Here is a 24,575-nt window from a genome sequence, read left to right on the forward strand (position 1 = left end):
TTTGCACCGCATTGAAATTTGAGTGTGGCACCAAAAGTTCAGCTGTGGGTAAGGAATGGAATAGATGGGGCAGCGGAAGAATACCAAATTAGTTATAGTAGCAGTTTGGTTGTTACTACAGAAAGCCACATTTAGATCGCTGTTGGAAAAGTGATACCACTCCTCGATATCCCTTCTTAGAAAGGATGTATCAATTTTGGAGGAGGTGCTACAAAATGTAACAACGTGATTCCTGGATAAAGTTGTCCCGTATTAAAGTATGAGGAGAGATTAGGGTTATATTCCCAAGAAATGAGAAGTTTAAGAGATGTTTTAGTTGATTGTTTGAAGGGTAGCTGATAGGATTGAGAGTTAAACCATTTCAGTTTTGGGAATTCCAGGAGTAGTGCATTTAGCCTAAAAATGAATAGGCTCTCTGGAATGAAATTAGGAAATATTTCCAGATAGACATTTTGATATTTTCCACAAGTGTCAGACTTTGTGAGGTCAGTTGTTAATATTAAATCTGTGGTTTTAGACTTTTAAAGAAAGCTATTTGGGATAATGAGGCAAATGTGGCTGCAAGGAATGAACATACTGGTGGTCTTTTAGTCATAGAGCTATATAGCACAGAAATGGGCACTTCGGCCCGCTTTTTCCATGATAACTAAATTGTCTAATAATAATAATAATAATAACATATTTTATTGTCATTGCACATAAGCGCAATGAGATTTGGTATGCAGTTTCCATCCAATGTCATAACATAAATAACTAATAAAATTTAGATTTAGATATAGATACCCCGAGAACAGGGATTGTAAAAAGAACAGTAAAATAGTCAAAACAGTTCTAACATACTAAAGTGCAGATGTGTCTCTACTCACATAGCTGAAACTGGATCACATCCCTGCAAACATTTCCTATCCATGGACCTGTCGAAGTGTCTGTTAAATGTTATATTTGTACCCACTTCTATCACTTACTTTGGCAATTCATTCAATATACCCACCATCCTCTGTGTGGAAAATGTTACCTATCGAGTCCCTTTAAAAACTTTTGCCCTCTCACCTTAAAACTATGCCTTCTCGTTTGAGACACTCTTACCCTGGGAAAACTATTGCAGCTAATCACCTTATCTGTGCCCTTCATTATTTTGTAAACCACCTGTAATCAATCTTGAACAGGTACATGGGGCTAAATCATCGACTCCAATTCCAATTAGTGCTGGCAGCCTGTCTGGAACAGCGAACACACGGTTTCCATTCTCCTACCTACTTTATGGCAGAGAATGATCTGAATCCTGATGGTGGACTCTTGGGATTGTGTATGTGGGCAAATGGTGAACTCGGGCAACCTTGTCAGGGAGCAAAGATTTCCACGTTACTTCTTTGAAAGAGCATCTTGGATAACATGATGGTTACCAGAATAGCAGATGTTTTTGCAGGGTTATTTGTTGTCAAATTTGATTTATCGAAGCCAGTTCATGGGGTGGCTGTTCATATTTTCACTTGGATTTTATAGTGGATTGTAATGAAGGCATCAAACCAAGGGATTGTTTGCCCTTTCTAACGGAGGTAAAAGGAGGCACAGCACCATATCAGAGTAGAGCAGGAGGATTCCTGGCAAAGCTTAGCATCCAGTAACATTGCTGTAGATGATCCAGCCAAGGCCAAGTTGTTAGTTTTTGTGTGCATTGTCTTTCCTGCATTACCCAATGACTACACCTCAAATGTATTAAATTGACTAAAGTGATTTGGAAGAGTGCAAATCGCTTTACTTAGAAGCAGAGGGGACCTGTACATAATTTTTCCACAATAAGATTTCTCAGGATATAATGAGTTACAAAACTGCCAATGCTTTGCGGTGAGGTGTGTGCCAAACTATGTCAGGAAGACAATGCACCCTTTATGCCGAAATGAAATTATATACAAGAGTTGGCTGCCGCAGTTAAACTGAAGTATGTGAGTCTTTAAAAAATATTGTACCTTTTAGCTTTGGACATTGGCACTTGGAATGTTTCTGTTTTGCTGAAGGACTGACCTGTTCAAATTGTTGTTTCAATGGTGGAGATTACGGTCTTGGATCTGAAGGAACAACGTAGATCAAATTTACCTCTCGATCATCCTGATGCTCAATTAGTGCAGTAGGCCAATGGAGAATCCAGTAAAAAGTGAAATGGGAAGCTGAGGGAAAAGAAGACATCACCGCACCATTGAAATTGGCACTTCCCTGTGGATAGGTTCTTTTTTGTCCCAATATCTCCCATTTAATGTTTTTTCCGCCTAATTGCTTACCTTATATTTATTGAATGGCATGCAGCTTTTGTGAGCTTTCCATGTTCACGGGTGTCTGCAGTACTCTCAAAAGCAGTTGTGCTGCGAATCTTGCACGTGTTGCTAACGAGTGCAGTTCTTGGCGTGCAGCCTCAATGAATTGTTTGTCCCCATATACGTTTGAGAAGTCTGTACCTTTTCTGGATTCCACCCGGTGGAATAAATAAGACTGGGACTTGTGATTTGCTATATTCAATTCATAGCATTTGAAGCTGGTGCACATTCTCCCTCTCCTGCCTTGTGATCCCATTAAAATAGTTAATGCTAGCTTCAACCAGCTAATCTAAAATTAATAGACACATAGAGCTGATGTTATTTTGTTGCAATCTATGTTCAGAAATAGATGATAATTTCAATAAATTTAGCATTTTGTATTGCTCTATCACGGACCTGTTAAGGAGATTTTGAAAGTCATTTTACTGGCTCCATTAAAGGCCTCTTAAACAAACCACAAGTAACCGTAATGTACTTGGCCTGGTTCCGATGAACAACCTTCTAGGATTTTTGGATGGCATGGTGCCTTGACAAAGTAGAATATAGAATGAATGTGGTAAGTCGGTAGGTAGTTGGTGTGTGGCTGAGTACAGATCCAGTCATAGTTGAGCTCAACAATATCTGGTCAAAAAAAGCCCATTCTGTTGGCAGCCAACCCACCGCCTAAAACATTTAATGCCACAACTGTTGATAGAAAGCTTTTGACAGCAGCCCTCAAGGCCATCTGGTGTACGGTAACACCACCACCTGAAAGCCGCATACCATCCCTTACAAAATGTCTATTCTTCCTTGCACATTGCCTTGTCCATACTCAAAAAAAAATAACTTGCCGAAAAGCACAGAGATCGATATCAACACAACCCGGTACTATTTATAAGCGGTGGGTCACTGCTCCTCCTCCTCAATGGTAGTTAAGGATGGGTAATAAATGTTGGCCTTGTCTTGATGCCCACATCCCATGAGCAATCACACAAATCACTTCCAGCTTTACCATCATGCTATATACAGTAAGATCCAGATCAGACTTTAGTCGATTGAGGAAAATACCGTTTTGAAGATCAAGATCATAAGCATGACACAAAGCTCATAGTCTATTAGGCAGCAATGATTGCCATCCTCCAACATGATGCTGAGAACTGGATTGCATACAGCAGACATCTCCAGGCACTGCAAAGTTATCAATCAAGCTGCCCCTGCAAATTGCTCCAAATCTGCTGAAAGGATAAGTGAACCGCCATCAGCATCCTCTTCCCAGGCCAACATTCGCAGCAACGAGGTCCGAACAGCACTCAGTCCTATCTGTCAATAATAATAATAATAATAATGTTTTGTTTATAGGGACAATGCATATTAATTAACATTTTGCATGTAAATATGCGAGATTGTAGCTAATCAGCTAATCAGCAGCTAATTTCCGTCTCTAGTCCCAGGCAAAGGTAGGTGAAGTGTCTTGCCCAAGGACACAACAACAGTACACACTCCAAGCAGGATTCGAACCGACCACCTTCAGGTTGCCAGCCGAACACTTAGCCCAATCCATCGAGAAGGCCACATTGTTGGCATGCCTGACACCAGATTCCCAAAACAGATGCTGAGCTCTGAGCTCTATCACGGGAAGAGATTACCAGATGGACAGCAATGTGTTCAAAGCAGTTTTCACGAACCCTTGGGAATCTCCGGCCCACGGCTACTCATAATGGAGAAGGAGCATTCAGGATGATATTGAGGACATCAAGGACAGTGGAAGCATTGCATCACTTCAAAAACTATTCACTTTCCCGTTCAATCAGGAACCTCATGCCCATCTGTGGAAAAGTCCATGGTTCCTACATTGACCTCATCAATTACTTAAGAGTCAGCCAGAATTAGTTGGAGGAGCTGCCAAAGAAGATACAACAAAATATCTCAGGTCACCCTACCTACTTTATGAAGACCAACACAAACCATTTAGTTAAATAGTCCTCATTCCCCATTTTAAATTCGTCCATTTCTGTCTGCAAGACATTCACATTTGCCCTAGTTAGTTGTCGCTTTTAAAAAAAAAAATACTAACTGGTTCAATTTTCATATTTCTTGCCTGTTTACCCATTTTTGCTTTTCTTAGAAACATAGAAAATAGGTGCAGGAGTAGGCCATTTGGCCCTTCGTTCATGGCTGATCATCCAAAACCAGTACCCCGTACCTGCTTTCTCCCCATATCCCTTGATTCCGTTAGCCCTCAGAGCTATATCTAACTCTCTTGAAAACATCCAATGAAAACATCTTAATCAATTCCTAGTTTTTTGAGTTCTAAAATGCTCTCAAGTCCACGTCTAACATTTGTGGCAGCTTTACAAGCCTCTTCCATTCATTTTATATTATCGTTAAGTTCTCCTATCATCCAAGGATTCAGCACTCCTCTTTTTGTGTCCTTGTGCAGATGGAGGGGAATACAATTTTCTGCAAATTATACTTTCTTTCCTTAAATGCGTGCCATTGCTTGTCAACCTTCTACAGATGCACAGTAGAAATGATCCTATCAAGATGCATCAAAGCTTGGTGTGGTAACAGTTCTGCCCAAGATAGTAAGAATTGCAGAAAGTTGTCTATGTAGCCCAGTCCATCACACAAATTAGCTTCCTCCCTCTTCCCCCTCCCCCAGCCCCCCTCGACTCCATTCTACACTTTATGCTGCCTTGGCAAAACAACCAACTTAATCAAGGACCATTGGGCAGAAGATACAAAAAGAACATACAACCAAATTTGGGGACTGCTTCTGTTATGATTTGTGAACGATCTTATGATAAGCTTGGATATAGTCCTGATCTTCCAACCTACCACATTGTCGACCTTGCACTTTTTAAAATCTGCATTTTCTCTGTAACTAATGCTGTAACTCTGTAACTGAACCAGTATAATGCTGTAGTGCTGTATTTTACCCTCTAGTATTTTTCTCTTTGCATCTTGTGATGTACTTGTACTCATAGTATGATTTGACGGGATAGCTTGCAATCAAAGCTTTTCACTGTATCTCAGTAGATGTGACAATAAATAAATCAACCAACCAACCAAAACAAATTTCAATCTGTTTTCACCGGAGATAATTATTTCCTTTTTGATTTAAGATCCCAGCATAAAATTCTATCAAATTACGGGTGCCTCTTCCCTGAAGGTGCCTTCCCCTTGATCGATTATTTCCTTATCCCTGCTCTTTGCACAATATGAGAACTGAAGATTCTAAGTAACTTTTTCCCTATTTGGTTCTTCAATATATCGATCCAGAAAGCCATCTTGCAGAAAAGTTATGAATTTGTGGCCCCAATTACTGCTAATGTCGCATATCTAATTCAATTATAAATTAAAATCCTGATTATCCCATTGGCTCCTCTAATTTCTTGATTTATGTCAGGTCCAATATTACACCACAATGAAGGCAACTCCAAAACTAATTTACAGAATTACATCTGGAACAAATCCTGATCAGTATTGACAACCTCGTTGCTTGCTGTGGGTTGGATGCTTCCGTGTTCGCCTTCAATAACAATCAGTGCATCTAAATGGAGTTAATTTCTCTGGAATCGATTCATCTCTTCCCAAGCTTTGTCTCTGCACTGAAACCATAATGAAATGTTTCTGAGGTGTGATGACATTGTATATTAATGCAAACCTGCATGATTTCATAATCCTCAATGTCAGACTTTTAGATTGATGGTGTGTGAACTGGGGAGAGTCTATTTTTTAAAACAGATTCATTCTTAGCAGCAGCCAAGTCCCTCTTCCCAGTGCAACCCCTCCCTGTTGCAAATGAAAATAATTCATGTCTGCAAAGCAATTCTTGGAAGAATAACATATATGCATATGGATTATTTCGCAGTAGAATTCGGACCAAGACAGTGCTGTTTGCCAAGAGGATCGAAGACATATTTAGAACCAAGATCTTCATTTAAAATCATTTCTCAATGGCAGATGTATTTCAGAGTATCCAAAAACATTTTACAGTTAATGAATATGAGGATGCTTCATTGGAAGGGCTGAGTAATAGGGCAAGCTGGGACTTTAATCCTTGGAGAGTAGGAGGATGAGGGGTGAACTTATACAAGATGTATAAGAGCGGAATACATAAGGTGAATGCACAGATCATTTACTTAGAAAAAAGGAATCAAAAACCAGGGAAATAGGTTTAAGGTGAGAGTGGAAAGATTTAATAGGAACCTGAGTGATGACTTTATCCTTCAGAGGGCAGTAAGTGTATGGAACAAACTACCAGAGGAGCTAGTTGAGGCAGGTGCTCGAACAACATTTAAAAGGCATTTAGACAGGTACATGGATAGGAATAGTTTAGAGGGCTATGGGCCACACTTGGGCAGGTGGGACTAGAATAGATGGAGCATCTTGGTCAAGTTACATTGGCAAGTTGGGCTGAAGGACTTGTTTCCGTGCTATATGACTTAATATTTTTTAAACCATTGTATTACAAGAAATGTAATAGTAAATTTTGCCCAAATACAACCTGATAATGACACGGTAGACACAAAATGCTGGAGTAACTCAGCGGAACAGGTAGCATCTCTGGAGAGAAGGAATGGTTGATGTTTCGGGTCGAGACCCTTCTCAACCTGAAATGTCACCCATACCTTCTCTCCAGAGATGCTGCCTGTCCCGCTGAGTTACTCCAACATTTTGTGTCTACCTTCGATTTAAACCAGCATCTGCAGTTCCTTCCTACACATAATGACAAGGTAATCTCAGTACTATTGGTTGATGTATAAGTACTAGTCAGAACATTGGGGTTAACTCTGCTGCATGTTTCCACACATGAATGCTCATGATGGAGGAAACTTTAAGTGGCGGCTGAGGTGGGATGGAGCATTTGTTGGGGGTCTGAACAGAGTGGGAACAAAGAAGAAAAGGCACAATATGCTGGAGTAACTCAGCGGTTCAGGCAGCATCTCTGGAGAACATGGATAGATGACATTTCAGGTGAAGACCCTTTAGAAGTCAGAATAAAGAAGGAAGTTGGTTAACTAGAAAGTTGAAGCTGCAAAGGTTGTTCATCGCTTTAAGATGTAACAAGAAATGCACGAGTGGAGAGACGAGAAGTGGAACCTACTTGCAGTATTTGTGCGGTAATGAAGGAATGAAGACCAGCTCGAATAAGAGGTTGGAAAGGAAGAATAGTCCATCTTAAACTGGATGGAGAAAGACTGCCATTATTAAGCAAGAGCTTGAGAAGGAATGTTTGTACAGAGAGTGGAGACTTGGATGAATAGCCACTGTGAACCGAGTTTAGAGGGGGTAAAGGACTTTTGGTGAACAGGAGCAAAGGGGAATCTTTACCAAAAAAATCTAGTTTATTTGATTTAAATTAATCTGCTCAATTTTGTCCATTGAGTCACCTTTATTAATTGCTATAAGAGTATTTTGCATGAATGCTTTTTTGTAGCCACGTAGTTAGAGAAACTATTTCTACAGTATAGAAACATGCCCTTCAACCCACCACATTTATGCCATCCATCAAGTACATATCAACACTAAATGCATTTAGTAGCACTTAGTAATGTTATTTCTATTTGAAAAACTGCTGCTAAATTAGCTGCTAAATTTGTATAAGATAATTATAAGCAGTTGAATAAGGGGTGGGAATTAATAAGCTTTGGCTTCTTCCTTCTCCTTTTCGGACACATATGATTTAATTTATTTATAAATATTGATTATGACACTTTATAAATATACTTGATTTTTTTTGTTTTTTTGTATGCTGTTTCACACTTGCTTTTTATTCTTTTATTCTGATCGAAATAAATAAATAAATAAATGCATGTGATTAAACAGACATTCAATTTTAATGTGATTGATTTATTAATGTGATTTCAGGTGTAGAGTCATTCAGTATTACAATGTTCTGCACAGATTATTACCTCCCAATGATTCAAAACCTGTAACAACTACTTTTAATAATTATATATAAAACTATAGTAAAATTATTTTTGAGTTTGAAAATGTACCATTATCGAACTAAAACAAACCGTTCCTGTGGGAAGATGGGAGATGATTTTGTTGCTCACATTTTCACATTTTATTCCAAATTCAGTGTTTGCTCACATTTATAATGTGATAGTCTTTGTTCACATTTTTTAATCTCTCTGAAGTTTGAAGTTTTCTCTTTTAATATATCTAATTTAATTTTAAAAACATTCACGTGTTGTGGGACATCCATTGAAACTGCCCATGTTTTGTTTTTAGAAATTGGTCTCTGAAAGATGAATAACCATTGTAAAATTCTGCATAAATAAGAATAACCAAATGCGCAAGATAATATTTTCATTTCAGCCACATCAAAGCACTGGCCTTGATAATTTCTCCTGTTTTATTTTGAGGTGATAGCTTTTGTTTGAGGAGGTGGTGGGGACTTTCCTAGAGCTGTGAGATACACAAGAGGATCTGTTGAAAATATTTCATAAGTAGGGTTTGGTGACTATGGATTTGGTACAACATTAAGTTTGTGTCAGGAGTTTGCCAGGTTCTGCGCTGGTGGAAACTCCACACTGAATTTGGAATAAATAAAATGTACCAAGAAAGGGTCATTTTATTCTGATAAGTTTGAGGTGTTTATATTGGCAACCAAGAACCAAATTGTTTGCTTATGATTTTAAGTGACTTGCTTCCATATGCCACCACTGTGTTGAGCCAGGAATGTAATAATTAATGAACAGATTGTTGTGTATGAATGGTACATTACAATATGGTTTCATTTAAAACCAATGTCTTTATGTACCTTTCATACACAATTTCTAAAGTGTTATTAAGAATCTTGGCACCGTCTGATGATTGTTGATGGTAATAAGAGTAAAACTTTTTTTTGAATAAAATAGGGATCGGGCAAAGGAATCTGAAATTCCACCAAAACAAAACAAATTATTAAAATCAGAATCTAACAAGTGGCTGAATTGAAAACTGAAGAAATTATGTTATGTCTGAAGACCCAAAACATCACCCATTCCTTCTCTCCAGAGTTACTCCAGCATTTTGTGTCTATCTTCGAAGTTATGTTAAACTTTTGTTTAATGTTGGCCTGACTTAATTAGGCAATACAGTGGCGATAAATCTTCTGGTTTTCTTTGAAATAATTCCACAGGATCTTTCCCATCCAACTGAGAAAGCAGATGCAGCTTTGGAGGATGAATGAGATTGCAATCGATGTTAAGTAGAAGCAGATGCAGTTCTGGTTGTTATATCAGAAATAAAAAGGATAGGGTTAGTGCAAAGGCTGGAAGAATGTTTACAAGGTTGATTCCAGAAATGCAGAATCATATCTATTGTGAAAAGGGGTGAACAGGTGACTCTTTTGCTGCTTGTAAAGTAAAGACTGAGAGATGACAGAATGCAATGTTCCAAGATTTATGAAGCGTTCTGAGAATCATTCAGTTTTTAATTCTGAGCAAAAGCAACACCAGACACATTCAAAAGAAGGTATTCACCAATAACTTAAACAGGGAATTTCAAGGAAGCTACTTTACCCTGAGATTAATGAGAACAACCAGAGGGCAGTGAGAACATAGAATATCTTTACCATGGCATAATGAAGGCAAACACATTGATACATGCAAGAGGAAGCCAGATGATCATCTGAAGGCGCAGGAAGTGGGTGGGGTTGGTGCTGATAATAAGAGGTGAAATGGACACACGCCCAAGTGAAGCACCCGCACTAGCATGAACTGAACGGACATGATCTATTTCTGAACTATTTCTGTACATTGTGGACAGCCCGATTGTAATCATGTAGAGTTTCCACTGACTGGATACCATGCAACAAAGAGCTTTTCGCTGTAGCTCAGTACACGTGACAATAAACTAAACTAAACTATTCTATGTACCCTTGTCCCTGCAGACTGAAAGGGTTAGTTTATATTCAGACAGCTCAGAAAAAAAAAATGACTTGATGACAGGCAAATCTATTGTTCCTCTTCCAAAAATATAAGAAAGCACAAGGCCAGGAAATGTTGGCAGAGATGTGACTGTTATGTTAGATTGAATTGTAAATGTGTTCTAGGCCATGGTTTATCACACAGATAATTTGGAATCACCTAGTTTGCAGATACCATTGGTCTATCACTTTAGAGGAACCATTCCCACAATCTCAGTTATTTTTTTTTGTGATTAAGTTTGATGAATAAATCATTGACATTGTTGTTTATCCAAGTTTTACTGGCACAATTATGTGATTTATTTCTATTATTCCTTTATACCATTTATTTTCAAAGTGCTCTGGCGTCCTCTGTTGGTTAGTGACAGGACTGCAAGTAAACAGGTATCCATGTTTTTGAAGTTCCACTCCAATGTGCATGTAGGTAGCAAACCCCCTAAAATGGGGGGAGCTGTCCATATCTGTTCAGTGCCACAATCACGTTTGGTCTGTAGATGGCCTGACGACCCTGGAGCCAGTTGACTTCTGACCAGGTGGGGTATAGAATATTGGAAATGTGACCAGGATTAAGGGAAGGATTTATCTGGTTAACTACTTGTCCTCCTGTAGTCAGTACACACTGGTGATTTGCAATGCAGTGAGTGAGAATCCAGTGAGGGATACCATGAGCCATCTAATTAATGCAGATAGGAAACAGTTTTTTGGAGATTGGATCACTGCAAGAAGCTCACCACAGACAACTACTTCTAGTCCCCGTTCTTTGCTTATTTTTAAAAGATGTATATTCTTTGACATTGGTAGATCAGATAATCCATGTTCCTCGACACTGCACTGCCAGACGTTGGCACTCTGGTGGTTTTTCCAATAGTCCATCATTTGCTACACAGCATGGTGGCCATCGTACATCCTTGATGTTGGTGGATGGTAACAAAACAGTCGTGATTGCAGGGCCCAATCCTACTACAAAGATACAGATGGAATAACAAGGAACTACAGGTGCTAGTTTATCAAAGAAAGCCACAAAATGCCAGAGTAACTCAGCGGGTAAAGGCAGTATCTGTGGAGGAGGTGCACATGGTTGAATTGTGATTGAATGTTGACAGGAATGATGTTCACTTTGTCAGTTCCACAAACTGCAATGTGACTCTTGAAACCACAACAATACCTGGTGGGGCCATAGTGGTGCCAGGAGTTTTGAGCGTGATTAGATGTGTCTCACTGATGAGTAAGTAAACCAGCCTTACATCACCTTTTCAGTGCGTGAAGTACAATCAGGGTTGGTTCCCATTCGCAGACTGCAGGACAAATTTAATTACTAATCCAACAGCCTCCTCTCCAGTGCTCTCATGTGACACTTCTAAATTGCCAATTAACTCCTTTACTGGTGTTCAGTAAGGATTTTGTCAGGAATAGTTGGCTCTGGAAGCGTCGATACAGGAGCTGAATTCCAGAGGGGAGATGACTGCCACGAACATCAGGCTAAAATTTAACTGAATGGAAAAATCGTGTCTTTGCAGAACTGAACCTTAAGGGCAATCCTCGACTAGATGAGAGTCATGGATAGCACCAAAGAAGTTGACTGATTAATGGTGCAATTTATCTCTGCCTCTGGGAGGTGCTGTTGGGGTCTTTCAAAGCAATGGCGTAATCTAGCCATGCCCCATTTTTCACAAATGACCATTCTTCTGCCACATCAGGAAGAGGGGTGTTTGCTAATGACTGAGAACCCTCTGCAGAGTACCAGTTGCAGCTCCTCAGATATTGCAGGAGTTCTATGCCTGCGTGAAGTGGGATTTATCTGCCACTTGTGAGCACATGTAATCATTGTGCTACACAAGTGACAGATAAGTGACTTTATGTCTCCAAAAGTGTGAATATAATCGCCTTCAAAGGCATTATTATTGGTAAATCCACAGCCAACAAAATCTTCAGTGTCATCATTGACCAGAATTGAAACTAGAGCAACCACTTAAATCCTGTGTCTACTATAGGAGGTCAAGGGCTGTGCATCCTGCATCACATAACTTGTCCCTTGATTCCCTAAAGCCATTTTGCCATTAATAGTACATAAGTCAGGCATCCCAGCAAGTGACTTGAAAGGACATGGTCACTCCTTCATGATCACTGGGTCAAAGTGTTGAAAGGCCCTGTGCAACCACACCGGGAAAATCCTTTCATCACAAGCACTGACATTATCTTGAGGGCGATCAAGAATCAGTTACAAGTGCCAGCGATGCCTACTTCTCATAAGAATTTAACAAAAGTAATTAAGTTGAGATAATTGTACATTTCCCTGCTTTACGATGATTAACTTCCTGTTTTTTTTTCTTCCTTCACCCCTTCCCCATCCCCAACCTTGCACCATTTCTCTTCATTTCTCTTAGACCAGGGATGATTTTCTGGGCCTGGTGGATATTCCTCTTCATCATATTCCGGTACGTTATAATTGCACCACAGAGACTATTTGGTATTTTAGCCCATTTTTGTATCTTTCATGTTACTCTTTCCTTTTCGATTAAAAAGAATGTCCAAAGAAAAGTGCTGTCAAATACTCAGCAGGTCATGTAGCATCTGCAGAGGGAGTAACAATCACTCCTTCAGATTGGTGACCTTGCATTAGAACTGAACAAAATTACAAATGAAAGGAGCTTTACATTGCAGAGAAGCGAGTTGGGGGATTGTATGGGTTGTGGGTGTAGAGAACAGTAGTGTGATAGATTGGAGAACATGAGATGGACACCTCGAGAAAGAGGCCAGTGAAGCTGGTGAGTAACGACCATCGTGCTAGGGGAGGTAAACGCTCGGAGAGGTGAATGAAATCTGAAATGCCAGGAGACGAGAAATAGATGGAATATGAGGTCCAACATTGGAATATTCCAAAAACCTTGAACTCGATGTTACGCCTGGAGGTGTGTAATATGCACAGGCGGTGGTGGGTTTATTTCAGGCTTACACCGAGCTTAGCTGAACAAAGTTGGAACCCAAAAACAGTGTTTCGAATGGGATAGTCAGACAGGCACCAAGAAGCTCCGATACAGACTGAATGAAAGTGTTTTGCAACTGATTACTGCAAAATGCCATGTACTGTGATGTTAACTAGTTGCTTAACTAATCAAAAAAAAAACACAACTTGTGGTTGTAAAACACTGTTGGCAGATATTATGCAGAAGCGAACAGGTTGGATTATATGCCTTTCTTGATTGAAGGAAAATATGTAGCAAGCTGTTAGGGAAATAATTAAAAGCTGTAGTGGAAAAATGTAATTGAAATATAGGCTAATGGATTGGAATTAATGGCTACTTTTTAATTGCAGACGGAAAATCCGAACTTAGACAGACCATATACATTCAAGGATTTTATTCTCCATCCCAGAAGGTAATTGAAACAATTCAAGTGAATGTGTATTGTGGACTGTGGCTACGTTTGTCTTTTGGAGTTAATGTGAATGTTGTTGTTGTATTTATATTTTGATTATTTTCTACTGTGCTGCTTGCAACAAGTCGACACAGACATCTTAGTGTTCCAAGTTCAAAGGATAATTAAAAATAAGGCTTCACAGATTATTTCTACTGGGTCAAACTTGCTGTGCTGAGATTCCCTTCATACTCGCATTCTAAGTTGTTGGAAGCAGTGTATAATGGCATTAACATAGATGTTATCTCATCTTGGTTGTATATTTATCTACACAGTAAGGATGTTTCTGAATATGTGGAAAAAAACAATTGTGGGACTGAACAGCACAAGAAAGACCCCACTTGGGTCATCTTCATGCTGACTGAAAAAGAGCTATGTCAGCTGAATTCACTTTCCAGCATTTAGTCCATTGTCTTGTGGGTTTTGGCATGTCAAATGTTCGCCCATGTACTGTTTTATATTCACTGAACTGTTTTGCTACTTCTCCATTTCAGAAAGCAGTTCCAAACTCTCACCATCCTCTGCATGAAAAACATTTCAGTCACTTCTGCTCCAAGGAAAACAGCCTCAGCTTAACCAATCTTTCATCAGAATGAAAGCTCCCAATTTCTGAATCCTCTTTCTTTTGCAGTCATATTTCCTTTGCCGTGCAGAATTGCATACAGTGTTCTTTCTGCAGCCTTGCTAGTCCTATATGTTGTTCAGGGTTACATCTTCTCTGATATTCTCTGTATCACTCTTCCACATGCTGCCTTATTCATCTTATCGGAAGCCTTTTTAAAAAAGTATAGTGGTGCACATCAAAGTTCCTCGTTCTCACATGTTCACGGTATCCAAACATTTATTGCCTTCCCCTGCTTTCTTTGCATTCTCCAAATGAATTTTGGTGCACGTTAGGCCATTGGCTGTTTTACTAACCAGTCTGCATTCCATGTCGAGTTGCCTCGCCCCATATGCACAACAATATTATGTTACCTGCACATTCCCACCTCTATTTAAATCGAACACCTAGCACCAAACTCTGTGAAACCCCACATCAACAACTGTCCAATTACAAAGTCACCATAGCCTTTGCTATAAGCCATTGAGACAATTTTAGATCCAGCTCACGTCCTTTCCATGACACCAAGGGGTTTAACATCTGATTGATTTGTTATGTGGGATATGGGAAAGTTCCTTTTCAAGTCCATGTATTCCATTTGAAGTCCAAATAGTTATCCTCCTTGATATCTCCTCAAGAAATGTCAATGAAGTTAAGTGAATTCAAGCTGATTGAGTGATTGAAAGATGGAGCATGGAAACAGGTTGTTCAGCAGACACATGTTCACACTATGTGGAAGAAAGAACTGCAGATGCTGGTTTAAATCGAAGGTAGACACAAAATGCTGGAGTAACTCAGTGGGTGAGGCAGCATCTCTGGAGAGAAGAAATGGATGACGTTTCGGGTCGAGACCGTCGGGAGGGGGCGGGACAAAGATAGAATGCAGTCGGAGACAGTAAGACTCGTGGGATGTCTCCGACTACATTCTATCTATTTCCCGCCCCCTCCCTTGACATCAGTCTGAAGAAGGGTCTCAACCCGAAACGTCACCCATTCCTTCTCTCAAGAGATGCTGCCTCACCCGCTGAGTTACTCCAGCATTTTGTGTCTACCCATTCACACTTGTTCTGTTATCCCACAGTCCTTGCCAATCTGTTTTTGTATGTCGATTACTATCTCCCTAACATATGTCTTTCTAAATAATGCTTATATTGTCTCTATTTCTTCTGAGTAATGTCCCCACCATTGGCAGGTCTGTAATTATTGGATACATTCCCTTTTTCCACTTTGGTATCAGATTTGTGGTTGTGTTTTATTTTGACACCATGACAGGGCTGATAAAAGACTGGAAAATGATCCTTCACTATTTCCTCCCTTAATTTCTAAGATTCAGTTTCATGTGGTGATTTATCTGCATAAAATAAAACTCCAACAATAAGCTATTCTGTTGTTTCAACATGTGGCTCATTGGATTCTGTTTTTGTGTGCATTCCTGAAACTCTTTGGTTTCACTGTAATAATATTACACAACTGTATTTAAAAAGTATATTAAAATATTTAAGTGAATTAATAAGAGTAACATCGAATCTGCTTGTGTGGCAGCAGTACAGTAGCTTGATTTTCAGTGTTTCACGATATCCCCATTATCAAATGTGTCAAACTCCGATTCTAAAGGCTGATATATAGAAGTTTTAATTCACTGGGATCACTGGCAGAGAGGTGTTCAGTGCTAGATCAAACTCATTGCCTGTCACAAGCATGTAGTCAAGCCAGAATGGTACAAGAATGCTTGGTGCCCCATCATCAAATGGCCATCCATCAATAGAAGGGAAAATATTATCCTTATTCGTAGTCCACTGGAAAAATGTGTTTCAGAATTTTAAGCTGTCTAATACTAAAAAAAATAATTTGAAGTCCTCTTGCACTAAGATATTTAAATGGTCTAAAGAAAATGTCAACTTTGTAAATGGGGAGTCTTTTTATGGCCAAAAATATGTCATGTGAGATAACTAGAATTAAAATGAATGGGAAATGTGAAATCTGGCACTTTTTCTGGTAGCTTGCTCCCAACCTGAAAGATTAATTTCCTTCTGACATGTGGCCCTTGAGATGCCAGATATACTCTTGTACCTCACTCAGCGGGCTATTTTTCATGGTGTGTGTTGCTATAGTAACTGTCAGCAAGTTGTGCCAAATACCTATGGATGTGATTTGCATGAGCTTTCAAAAGGTGGTCTGAGGAATTCCTCAAAAGGACTAAAATCAGCATCAGCTGAAATCATGGAATCCAGGATAAATTTTTGACTCGTTTGGGAAATTGGTTGACCAGCAGGAGGTGGAGAATAGCAATAATGTAGAGTTCTCCAGCTGGTATGATGTACAGTGCCCTCCATAATGTTTGGGACACAGACCCATCATTTATTTATTTGCCTCTATACTCCGCAATTTGAGATTTGTAATAGAAATAGTGGTTAATGTTTATAATACTGCCCAACAAGATTTTCTACAACTGTGCAAGTACAGAACCATCAGGATTATAATTTGCGACCATGTATACTTTTATTACCACATATTTTATTTTTCACTTGCATTTTTATTGATTTTTCACAGAGAAATATACAAAACACCATCACCATAAATAAAACAAAATAAGAAAAACACCAATAATTTTTTTTTTTAAATAGATAGGGGAAAAAAGAAGTAAATATATTTTTAAAATGGAATAAGACCGTGTGGTTCACACCAAATTTAAAAAAAAAACGTTCCATTGATTAGTTATCTGGAGATATTTCAATATTCACACAAACACACCATCTAGTTCTATATAACACAATCTTCCCATATCTAGCTCGGCATTTGTCTAGTTGGTGTCATGGCCCAAATAAACGGTCCTTTTTTCCCAGATTTCCAAACATTTAATTAATCATTAGACTGGGGGTTTGTGGAGAAATACAGGTTGTTATCATCTTGCATTGCATTTAATTGGCACTTATGTTTTCCACAGTCATAAATCCAGGGTTAAAGGCCATCTTCGATTAAAGATGACCTATTTGCCTAAAAGTAATGCCTCTGAAGATGATGCTACAGAGCCAAGTGATGATTTGGAGGTAAGTGTAATGAATTGTCTTATTGTTTGATGTTTATGGTTGTTGGATAGATTCTTTTTTGGTAGTGAGTTTGATAAAAACCAATACATGGTTATAAAGGTTTAAGAAGGGGGAGAAAAAAAGCAAGGAGCTGCAGATGCTGGAAAAATCAAAGGGAGACAAAAATGCTGGAGAGATTCAGAGGGTGAGGCAGCATCTATGGAGCGAAGGAATAGGTGACGTTTCAGTCTCGTGCTTACCACGAGTTTGATTTTTTTTTTAACTCGGGAGAGCACTTGAAAGAACTCATACAGTGTGACAGAGCTTTAAGATTCAATTCATTATAAATCCTAGAATAGATTTCATTTTTTTGTTGATCTTTCAAAACATTAATGATTTATCCAAAATGATTTTGCAAATTTCTAAAACCTTCAATTGAGTAGCAGAAATACTTGGGATTCTGGAACTGAAACAATATAGAAATCTGGATTCCAGGGAGTTTTCTTATGCTTAAATGTTGCTGCTTCTTTAGCCAGGCTGGGAAATTCTGGACCAACAGGACATGGCTGCCCACAGTCACCCGCCCCCTGCGTTACCTAGTGGCTGGGAAGAGAAGCAGGATAATCTGGGGAGAACTTATTTCGTCAATCACGAAACTAGAACAACCCAATGGATTCGACCGAGTTCTCAGTAAGTCTCAAATATTTTTATTTCATGTTTTAAATGAGATAAGTATAAAGGATGGAATATAGAGAAGAAAAACAGTCTCAAAATAACCTGATAAATAGCCAATCTCTGTAGTTCTTCGGTATTGCAACCTTCATTTGCAAGGAGTGAATCACCTCTAAAATACAACTTGCCTGGAAAGTAATTGTTTTAGAACTAGGTGATGGATGTGAATCATTATGAGTTAGGCACATTCCCTTTCTTTTTTGTTTAGCTTTACCTTTTTTGGATTCTTTACTTATTTCTTTTCTTAAGGCCCTCGTCTCTTTGGGGCCTTTTTTCTTCTTTTTTCTTTTCAAGCACGCAGTTTACTTAACTATTACCATCATTCATTTAATGCCAGTTACTGCGGACTACACTTCACTACTATCCTCACTCTGCTTTCTGTCTCTTTTCTCTTGTTCTATTATAGGTTAAAGTTTAAAAAAAAAAGAAGCTGTACACAAAATGTAGTATGTTGCATATCATGATTAAGATGCTTCTAATAATAAATAAATCAATAAATATGAAGATAACAACTTGCACAGATGGTCGCAGTGGTGGAAATGTAACAACTGCCTGTAAATGTACTGAGGATAACTGGCTCAGGCTACAGATGGTTACAGCCTTGCAACTTGGCAGCAAGCAAAGGCTACTGGCCAAGTGGTGAAAGAAGGGATTAATATGGATGGGTTCCCACTAGTCAATGAGGACCTAGTGGGTTAAATAGCCTGTTTTCATACTCTAAAGCCATATATATTTCCATTGGCATAAACTTACTATTTATTTACTTAATACTTTTATCAACATCTAAGGATTCACCTTTAAGTTCCCTTTTCACAATGCCAAATTTCATGTCATCCATTCAAAAGGTCTGAGAGCTTGAAAACTGGGTTCAATCCTGCTTTCCAGCCACGTGTTGATGTAATGTGTACACTTTCCCTGTGGCTGTGTGAATTTCCTCCAGAAGCTCCAGTTTCTTCGCACGACTTGCTGACTGGTTTATTGGCTGCTTTATAATGCCACTCGTAGGGGTGGACAAGTGGGAGAATTTGTAGTAGACATTGGGCAAGTGAGGCTGTCCGCATTGTGGGGAAGTGGACTGAGATTACTCTGATGCCCAGCATAGACTCAATAGCCCGTGTGGCCTTTGTTGCAAGGAAAATATGAACAATCTATCTTCCCACTCCCCTGGAAATTTATTTTGTGGTTTCATATTTAACCAATATATTGAGTGAGACCAACATTTTCAATTTGCATCTTAAGCCCCTGTCCCAGTTAGGAAACCTGAATGGAAACCTCTGGAGACTTTGCGCCCCACCCAAGGTTTCTGTGCGGTTCCCAGAGGTTTTTGTCAGTCTCCCTACCTGCTTCCACTACCTGCAACCTCCGGCAACCACCTGCAACCTCCGGGAACCGTACGGAAACCTTGGGTGGGGTACAAAGTCTCCAGAGGTTTCCGTTCAGGTTTCCTAAGTGGGACAGGGGCATTACTTTTTCTTCTTTTAATGACTGTCCTACCTCTCAACGCCGACCTGATAGAAACAAATACATTCAATCTGCAGTAACATATCATTTACTCAATGCAGTTGCTCCCACTTTGATCCAAAATTAATTCCATTGCCACACTCTGCCCATATAATTGTCACAAAACGTTGGTGCTGCAGTTAAAGAGATTTTTTGTTCTTTAAGCAAACCATACATGTCTGAGGCTTGAATATCACAGCCTTCATAGAACTGATTTTCTGCTTGGATTTAATTTGTGTTTGGTCCTTTCTAATGGTACTGAAGTTGTGCTTGTTGTCCTGTGCACAAGCACAGTGAGGTACAGGTACCGGGAAAACCTCGCTCGCTGCTGCATCACAGGGACGCAGACTCAGACAAGCGCAAAAACAAATTCTACATAAATTGCACTAATTCTCCAAGAGAGTGAAAAGAAAAAGACAAAAAAAGTATTTATATTAGTGGGAAAATACACCATTAGGAAAACAGGCCATGGTGGTACAATAAGTGATCTGTTGCATTCCACTGCAGAGGTGGGATTTGGATTGTGTAGGTGATTCTAGTGGGATTTCTGACTTTAGTGCCACCTGCCCGATAGTAGCAGCAAGAAGAGGGCCTGGCCTGGATGGTGGAGATCCTTAATGGATACCTCCTTGAGGCAGCATTTCATTTAGATGCTTTCAGTGGTGGGCCTGCAAAGAACGGGCTGTCCATTGCTCTTTGCAGCGTCTTACATTCCTGTGCATTGGAGTTGCTGTACCAGGTCGTGATGCAACCAGCCATGCTGTAAATCAGTTCTAACCATTGGAATTGTACACTTTTACAGTAGTGCACTGTACTACTGCACTATTTTCTACAGCGCATCTGTAGTATTCAAATGCTCAAGAGATTGTAAAAGGAAGGATGAGAGATCACAACGATGAGACAAAATCTGCACCAAAAAGTGTATCTCTGGCCAGGTGACATCAGCATTGTATGGTTTGCATTAAGAAATATGCCTCTCAGTGATAGAAGCAAGGAATTTGCAAATGCTAGTTTACGTAAAAGGACACAATTTGCTGGAGTAACTTAGCGGGTTAGGCAGCATCTCTGGAGAACATGGTTAGGTAACGTTTAGGGTTCAAGTCTGAAGAAGGCTCCCAACCCGAACCTCCACCTATCCATGTTTTCCAGAGATGCTGCCTGACCTGCAGAGTTACTCCTACATTTTGTGTTTGTTTTTTTTTTTGCCACTCTCATTTTTGAAGAACAGAGAATAAAACGGCCTAAGCGTCTGATTTTAAAATTAAACATGAAGATATTTTCCTCTATTCAAATGATTGAACAAACATTCGCACATGGTTTTAAAAATACATGTTTCAAGTTTTGTACACAGACAAAGGATTAAAAGATAAATTTGTTAAAGATTTGGGATTAAAACGGATAATGTTTGTGGCAAGGAAATACAATGACAACCTTTTCCTGACATAATTGATCATTATTCCCCGACAGGGATTGTACACCTGAAATGAATCATTGTCGAAACAACATCCAGCTGGAGGCTCAGCGTATCTACAGTACACGCAGACAGATTTCAGAAGAAACAGAATCTTCTGAAAATAGAGATTCTCCAGATGTAAGTTGCCCACTTTAATCTACTTCAAAGGTAAAGTCTGTCCATATATCTGAAAAGCATTTGAGAAGATGTACTATATTTTAGTTCTTGGTCCTCCAAAATATTCCAAATGGAATTTAAACTGGAGGTGGTGGAGGGAGGACTTAAGCCAGAAGGGGTTATTGGGAAGAAAGAGCTACGTGGGGCGACAGATGGCGCAATGGGCTAAGTGTTCGGCTGGTGACCGGAAGGTAGCCGGTTCGAATCCAGCTTGGAGTACATACTGTCGTTGTGTCCTTGGGGCAAGACACTTCACCCACCTTTGCCTGTGTGTAAATGTAATGTAAATATGTGAAGCACTTTGGGGTCAATGCAAGTTGACTAAAAATGTGCTATAAATAAGATTATTATTATTATTAAATTTAGTTGCATCTGGTTGGGTAACTATAGTTGGGTGGAGATTATTCCATGCTTTAGTTCCGCATGTACAAATATAAACCACCATCTAATTCAATTTCCGAACAGTGCATTGTTTTATTAACTACAAGATACAAGATACATTTAATTGTCATTTGGACCCCTTGAGGTCCAAACGAAATGCCGTTTCTGCAGCCATACATACAAACACATAGACCCAAGACACAACATAATTTACATAAACATCCATCACATTGCTGTGATGGAAGGCCAAATAAACTTATCTCTCCACTGCACTCTCCCCCCCCCCCCCCCCGATGTCAGAGTCAAAGTCAAAGCCCCCGGATGGCGATTGTCCCGCGGCCATTAAAGCCATGCCGGGTGGTGCGAGGTCGCACACCGGGTTCTTGATGTTAGAGCCCCCGGCGTGCGCTCGCAGAGTCCCGCAGCCATTCCAAGCCGCGCGGGGCGGTGATGTAGGCCCCGCTCCAGGAGCTCTTCAACCCCGCAACTCGGGCGGGAGAGGTCGCCGTTGCGAGAGCCCTGAAAAGCGGTCTCCCTCCAGGGACCCGCGGGCTCCCGGTGCCGCCGTCCACAGACCTGCCGTTGAAGCCTCCGACTCTCCGGTCGGGCCGCAGCAGCAGCATCGCTCCTCCACCGCTCCACCCGCTCCGGACTCGGCCAGCCCCGCGACGGCGACGGTGAGTCGTCGGCACCAGAGTCCCCGGTCTCTTCCTGTTGGAGGCCGCTCCTCGTTGCAGCCCCAACGATAACGGAAACCCAACGAGAAAAGGTCGGGTCTCCCGTGCAGGGAGAGATTTAAAAAGTTGCCCCCCCCCCCTCCCACCCCACACACACACCCCAACAAAAAAAATAACAAAAACTACATAAAAACATAGACAGAAAATAATAAAACGCGGACAGACTGCAGAGGCCGCTGCTGACCAGAGTCGCGCCGCCCACCGAACTATTCCAACTGAACATTACCCTGTGCTAAGGTAACTTGCCATTCTTGACCATTCAAACAAAACATAGTGTTACATCATTCTCCAACATTTCCGCCAGTCACATCTTCATGGGCCATCCCTTTCTGCTTTCACTAGGGGTCACTGTCTCCGAACTCCTTGGGTCGTTCATCCCATCTCATCCAACCACCCCCTACCGAAGCATTTTCCTCTGTAACCACAGGAGGTGTAACACTTGCCCCTGCAAATGTTACATCTAGCAGTCACAGCGGCGCAGCGGTAGAGTTGCTGCCTTACAGCGAATGCAGCGCCGGAGACCCAGGTTCGATCCCGACTACGGGTGCTATCTGTACGGAGTTTGTACGATCTCCCCATGATCTGCTTGGGTTTTCTCCGAGATCTTCGGTTTCCTCCCACACTCCAAAGGCGTATTGGTTTGTAGGTTAATTTGCTTGGTAAATGTAAAAATTGTTCCTAGTGGGTGTAGGATAGTGTTAGTGTGCGGGGATCGCTGGTTTGCACAGACCATGTGGGCCGAAGGGCCTGTTTCCGTGCTGTATCGCTAAACTAAACTAAACTAAACTTCCTCTCTCACGTCCATGGAGGGTCACTAGCAGCTCTTCCAGGTGAGACAGAAGTTTACTCACACCTCTTCCAACCTCGTCTATTGCATTTGTAGCACCCGATGTGAACTCCTCTACATCTGTGAGACCAAGCATAGTCTTAGCTGGAACTCCCAGTTGCTAACCATTTTATTTCCCCGTCCCTTTCCCATACTAATCTTCCTGAACATGGCCACTGCCAGTGACACCACATCCACACTGGAAGAACAGCACTTCATATTCTGCTTGGGTAGCCTACAATCCAATAGTATGAACATTGAATTCTCAAACTTCAAATGATAATCACCCCTCTACCCCTCTCTTTCTCACTCCAACCCATTACACCACATCCACCCCAGTGTCCACATGTCTTTTCTACCATCTCCCACAACTTTGGTCACCCTGCTCCTTTACTTCCTACATATGCTCATCCCACACCCCTCTTGTCCTTGAGCCACCCATTTATCTTTAATCCATGTCTTTCCCCTTCTGCCTGTCCCATTCCGCCCATATCCTTCCTTCCATCTTGTTAACCAGCAATAGATGGGATTGGAAGAGTGTAGATGACCCTCTGTCTCACCTGGAAGGGGGAGCTGCAGTACCTGGATAGAAGTGAGAGGAGGTGCAGGGACAGGTGTCACATCTGTCCTTACATCTCCAAATTCATCTTATTTCCTTATGTGACACCCTGTTGTTTACTTTTCACCTCCAGCCTTTGTCAGTTAATCCACCCATCAGCCAATCATTCCCCAATCCTCTCACTTGTATCCACCTATCACTTACCAGGTTTAGCCCCACTCTCACCTTTTTCAGCTTTCTCCTACCCTTCTCCATTGACTTGAAGAATTAAGCCCACCCGAAACATTTCCCTCCACAGATGCTGCCTGACCCGCTGAGTTCCTCTAGCACTTTGTATTTTGTTACAACTAAGATTCTTCTTGCAGGGCTGGGAATTGATCACCGAAGATGAAACTCAATTTGCCAGCTCTAATCCGCAGTCACCACCTCCTCCCCATACGCCTACCGGACAAAATGTAAGCTTTGACTTGCAAAATCAACTTGCAGAAGAACTTAGCCGTCGATTCCAGGCTACTGGGTGTACAGATCGCCGCAGCTCCAGCTCAGTAAGTAGAAAAGCAAGTTTTGACAAGTTGCTGCATTTTAATCCCACGGAGATGTTGGTCTCAGCTTTCTGAAAATTATAAACATCACCATCCATCCTCCTGTAAAATAGGGTTGACTTAGTCGAATTAAATGAATGTTTCCAATCCATTTGTTAGATGAATGTTTAAATTGTGGCGTCAGCCTAAACACGGGCCACTTATGCTCGAACCCTCGTCAGGAGATACGAGGGCGGGCACGTGACGTCATGGGTTAGAGGGAGTATCCCGGTACTTAAGGTCTCTCACCTCGAGACCTTGAGGAGTCAACAGGTAGCTGAGCCGGAGAGAACAACCTCGCTCAGCTACAGCAACATTGTAATATAGTTAGCGCACCAACCTAACATGTCACCACTGAATGAATGACTCTTTGAAC

The 24,575-nt window shown here is 40.6% G+C and overlaps 1 protein-coding gene across 2 annotated transcripts in view; it reads left to right on the top strand.

Annotated features, from left to right (window-relative positions):
* Positions 1 to 24,575, top strand: part of LOC129712649 (E3 ubiquitin-protein ligase NEDD4-like) — a 100,905-nt gene that overhangs the window by 57,572 nt on the left and 18,758 nt on the right. For both annotated transcript variants that reach the window (XM_055661249.1, XM_055661250.1), the window contains exons 6-11: positions 12,597 to 12,647; positions 13,526 to 13,587; positions 17,172 to 17,274; positions 17,786 to 17,943; positions 20,953 to 21,076; positions 23,984 to 24,163. In XM_055661249.1, the coding sequence (XP_055517224.1) occupies positions 12,597 to 12,647; positions 13,526 to 13,587; positions 17,172 to 17,274; positions 17,786 to 17,943; positions 20,953 to 21,076; positions 23,984 to 24,163 (678 nt within the window). The remainder of the gene's footprint in view (positions 1 to 12,596; positions 12,648 to 13,525; positions 13,588 to 17,171; positions 17,275 to 17,785; positions 17,944 to 20,952; positions 21,077 to 23,983; positions 24,164 to 24,575) is intronic.

Source organism: Leucoraja erinacea, chromosome 33 (genome assembly GCF_028641065.1).
Source record: "Leucoraja erinacea ecotype New England chromosome 33, Leri_hhj_1, whole genome shotgun sequence".
Lineage (NCBI taxonomy): Eukaryota > Metazoa > Chordata > Chondrichthyes > Rajiformes > Rajidae > Leucoraja > Leucoraja erinaceus.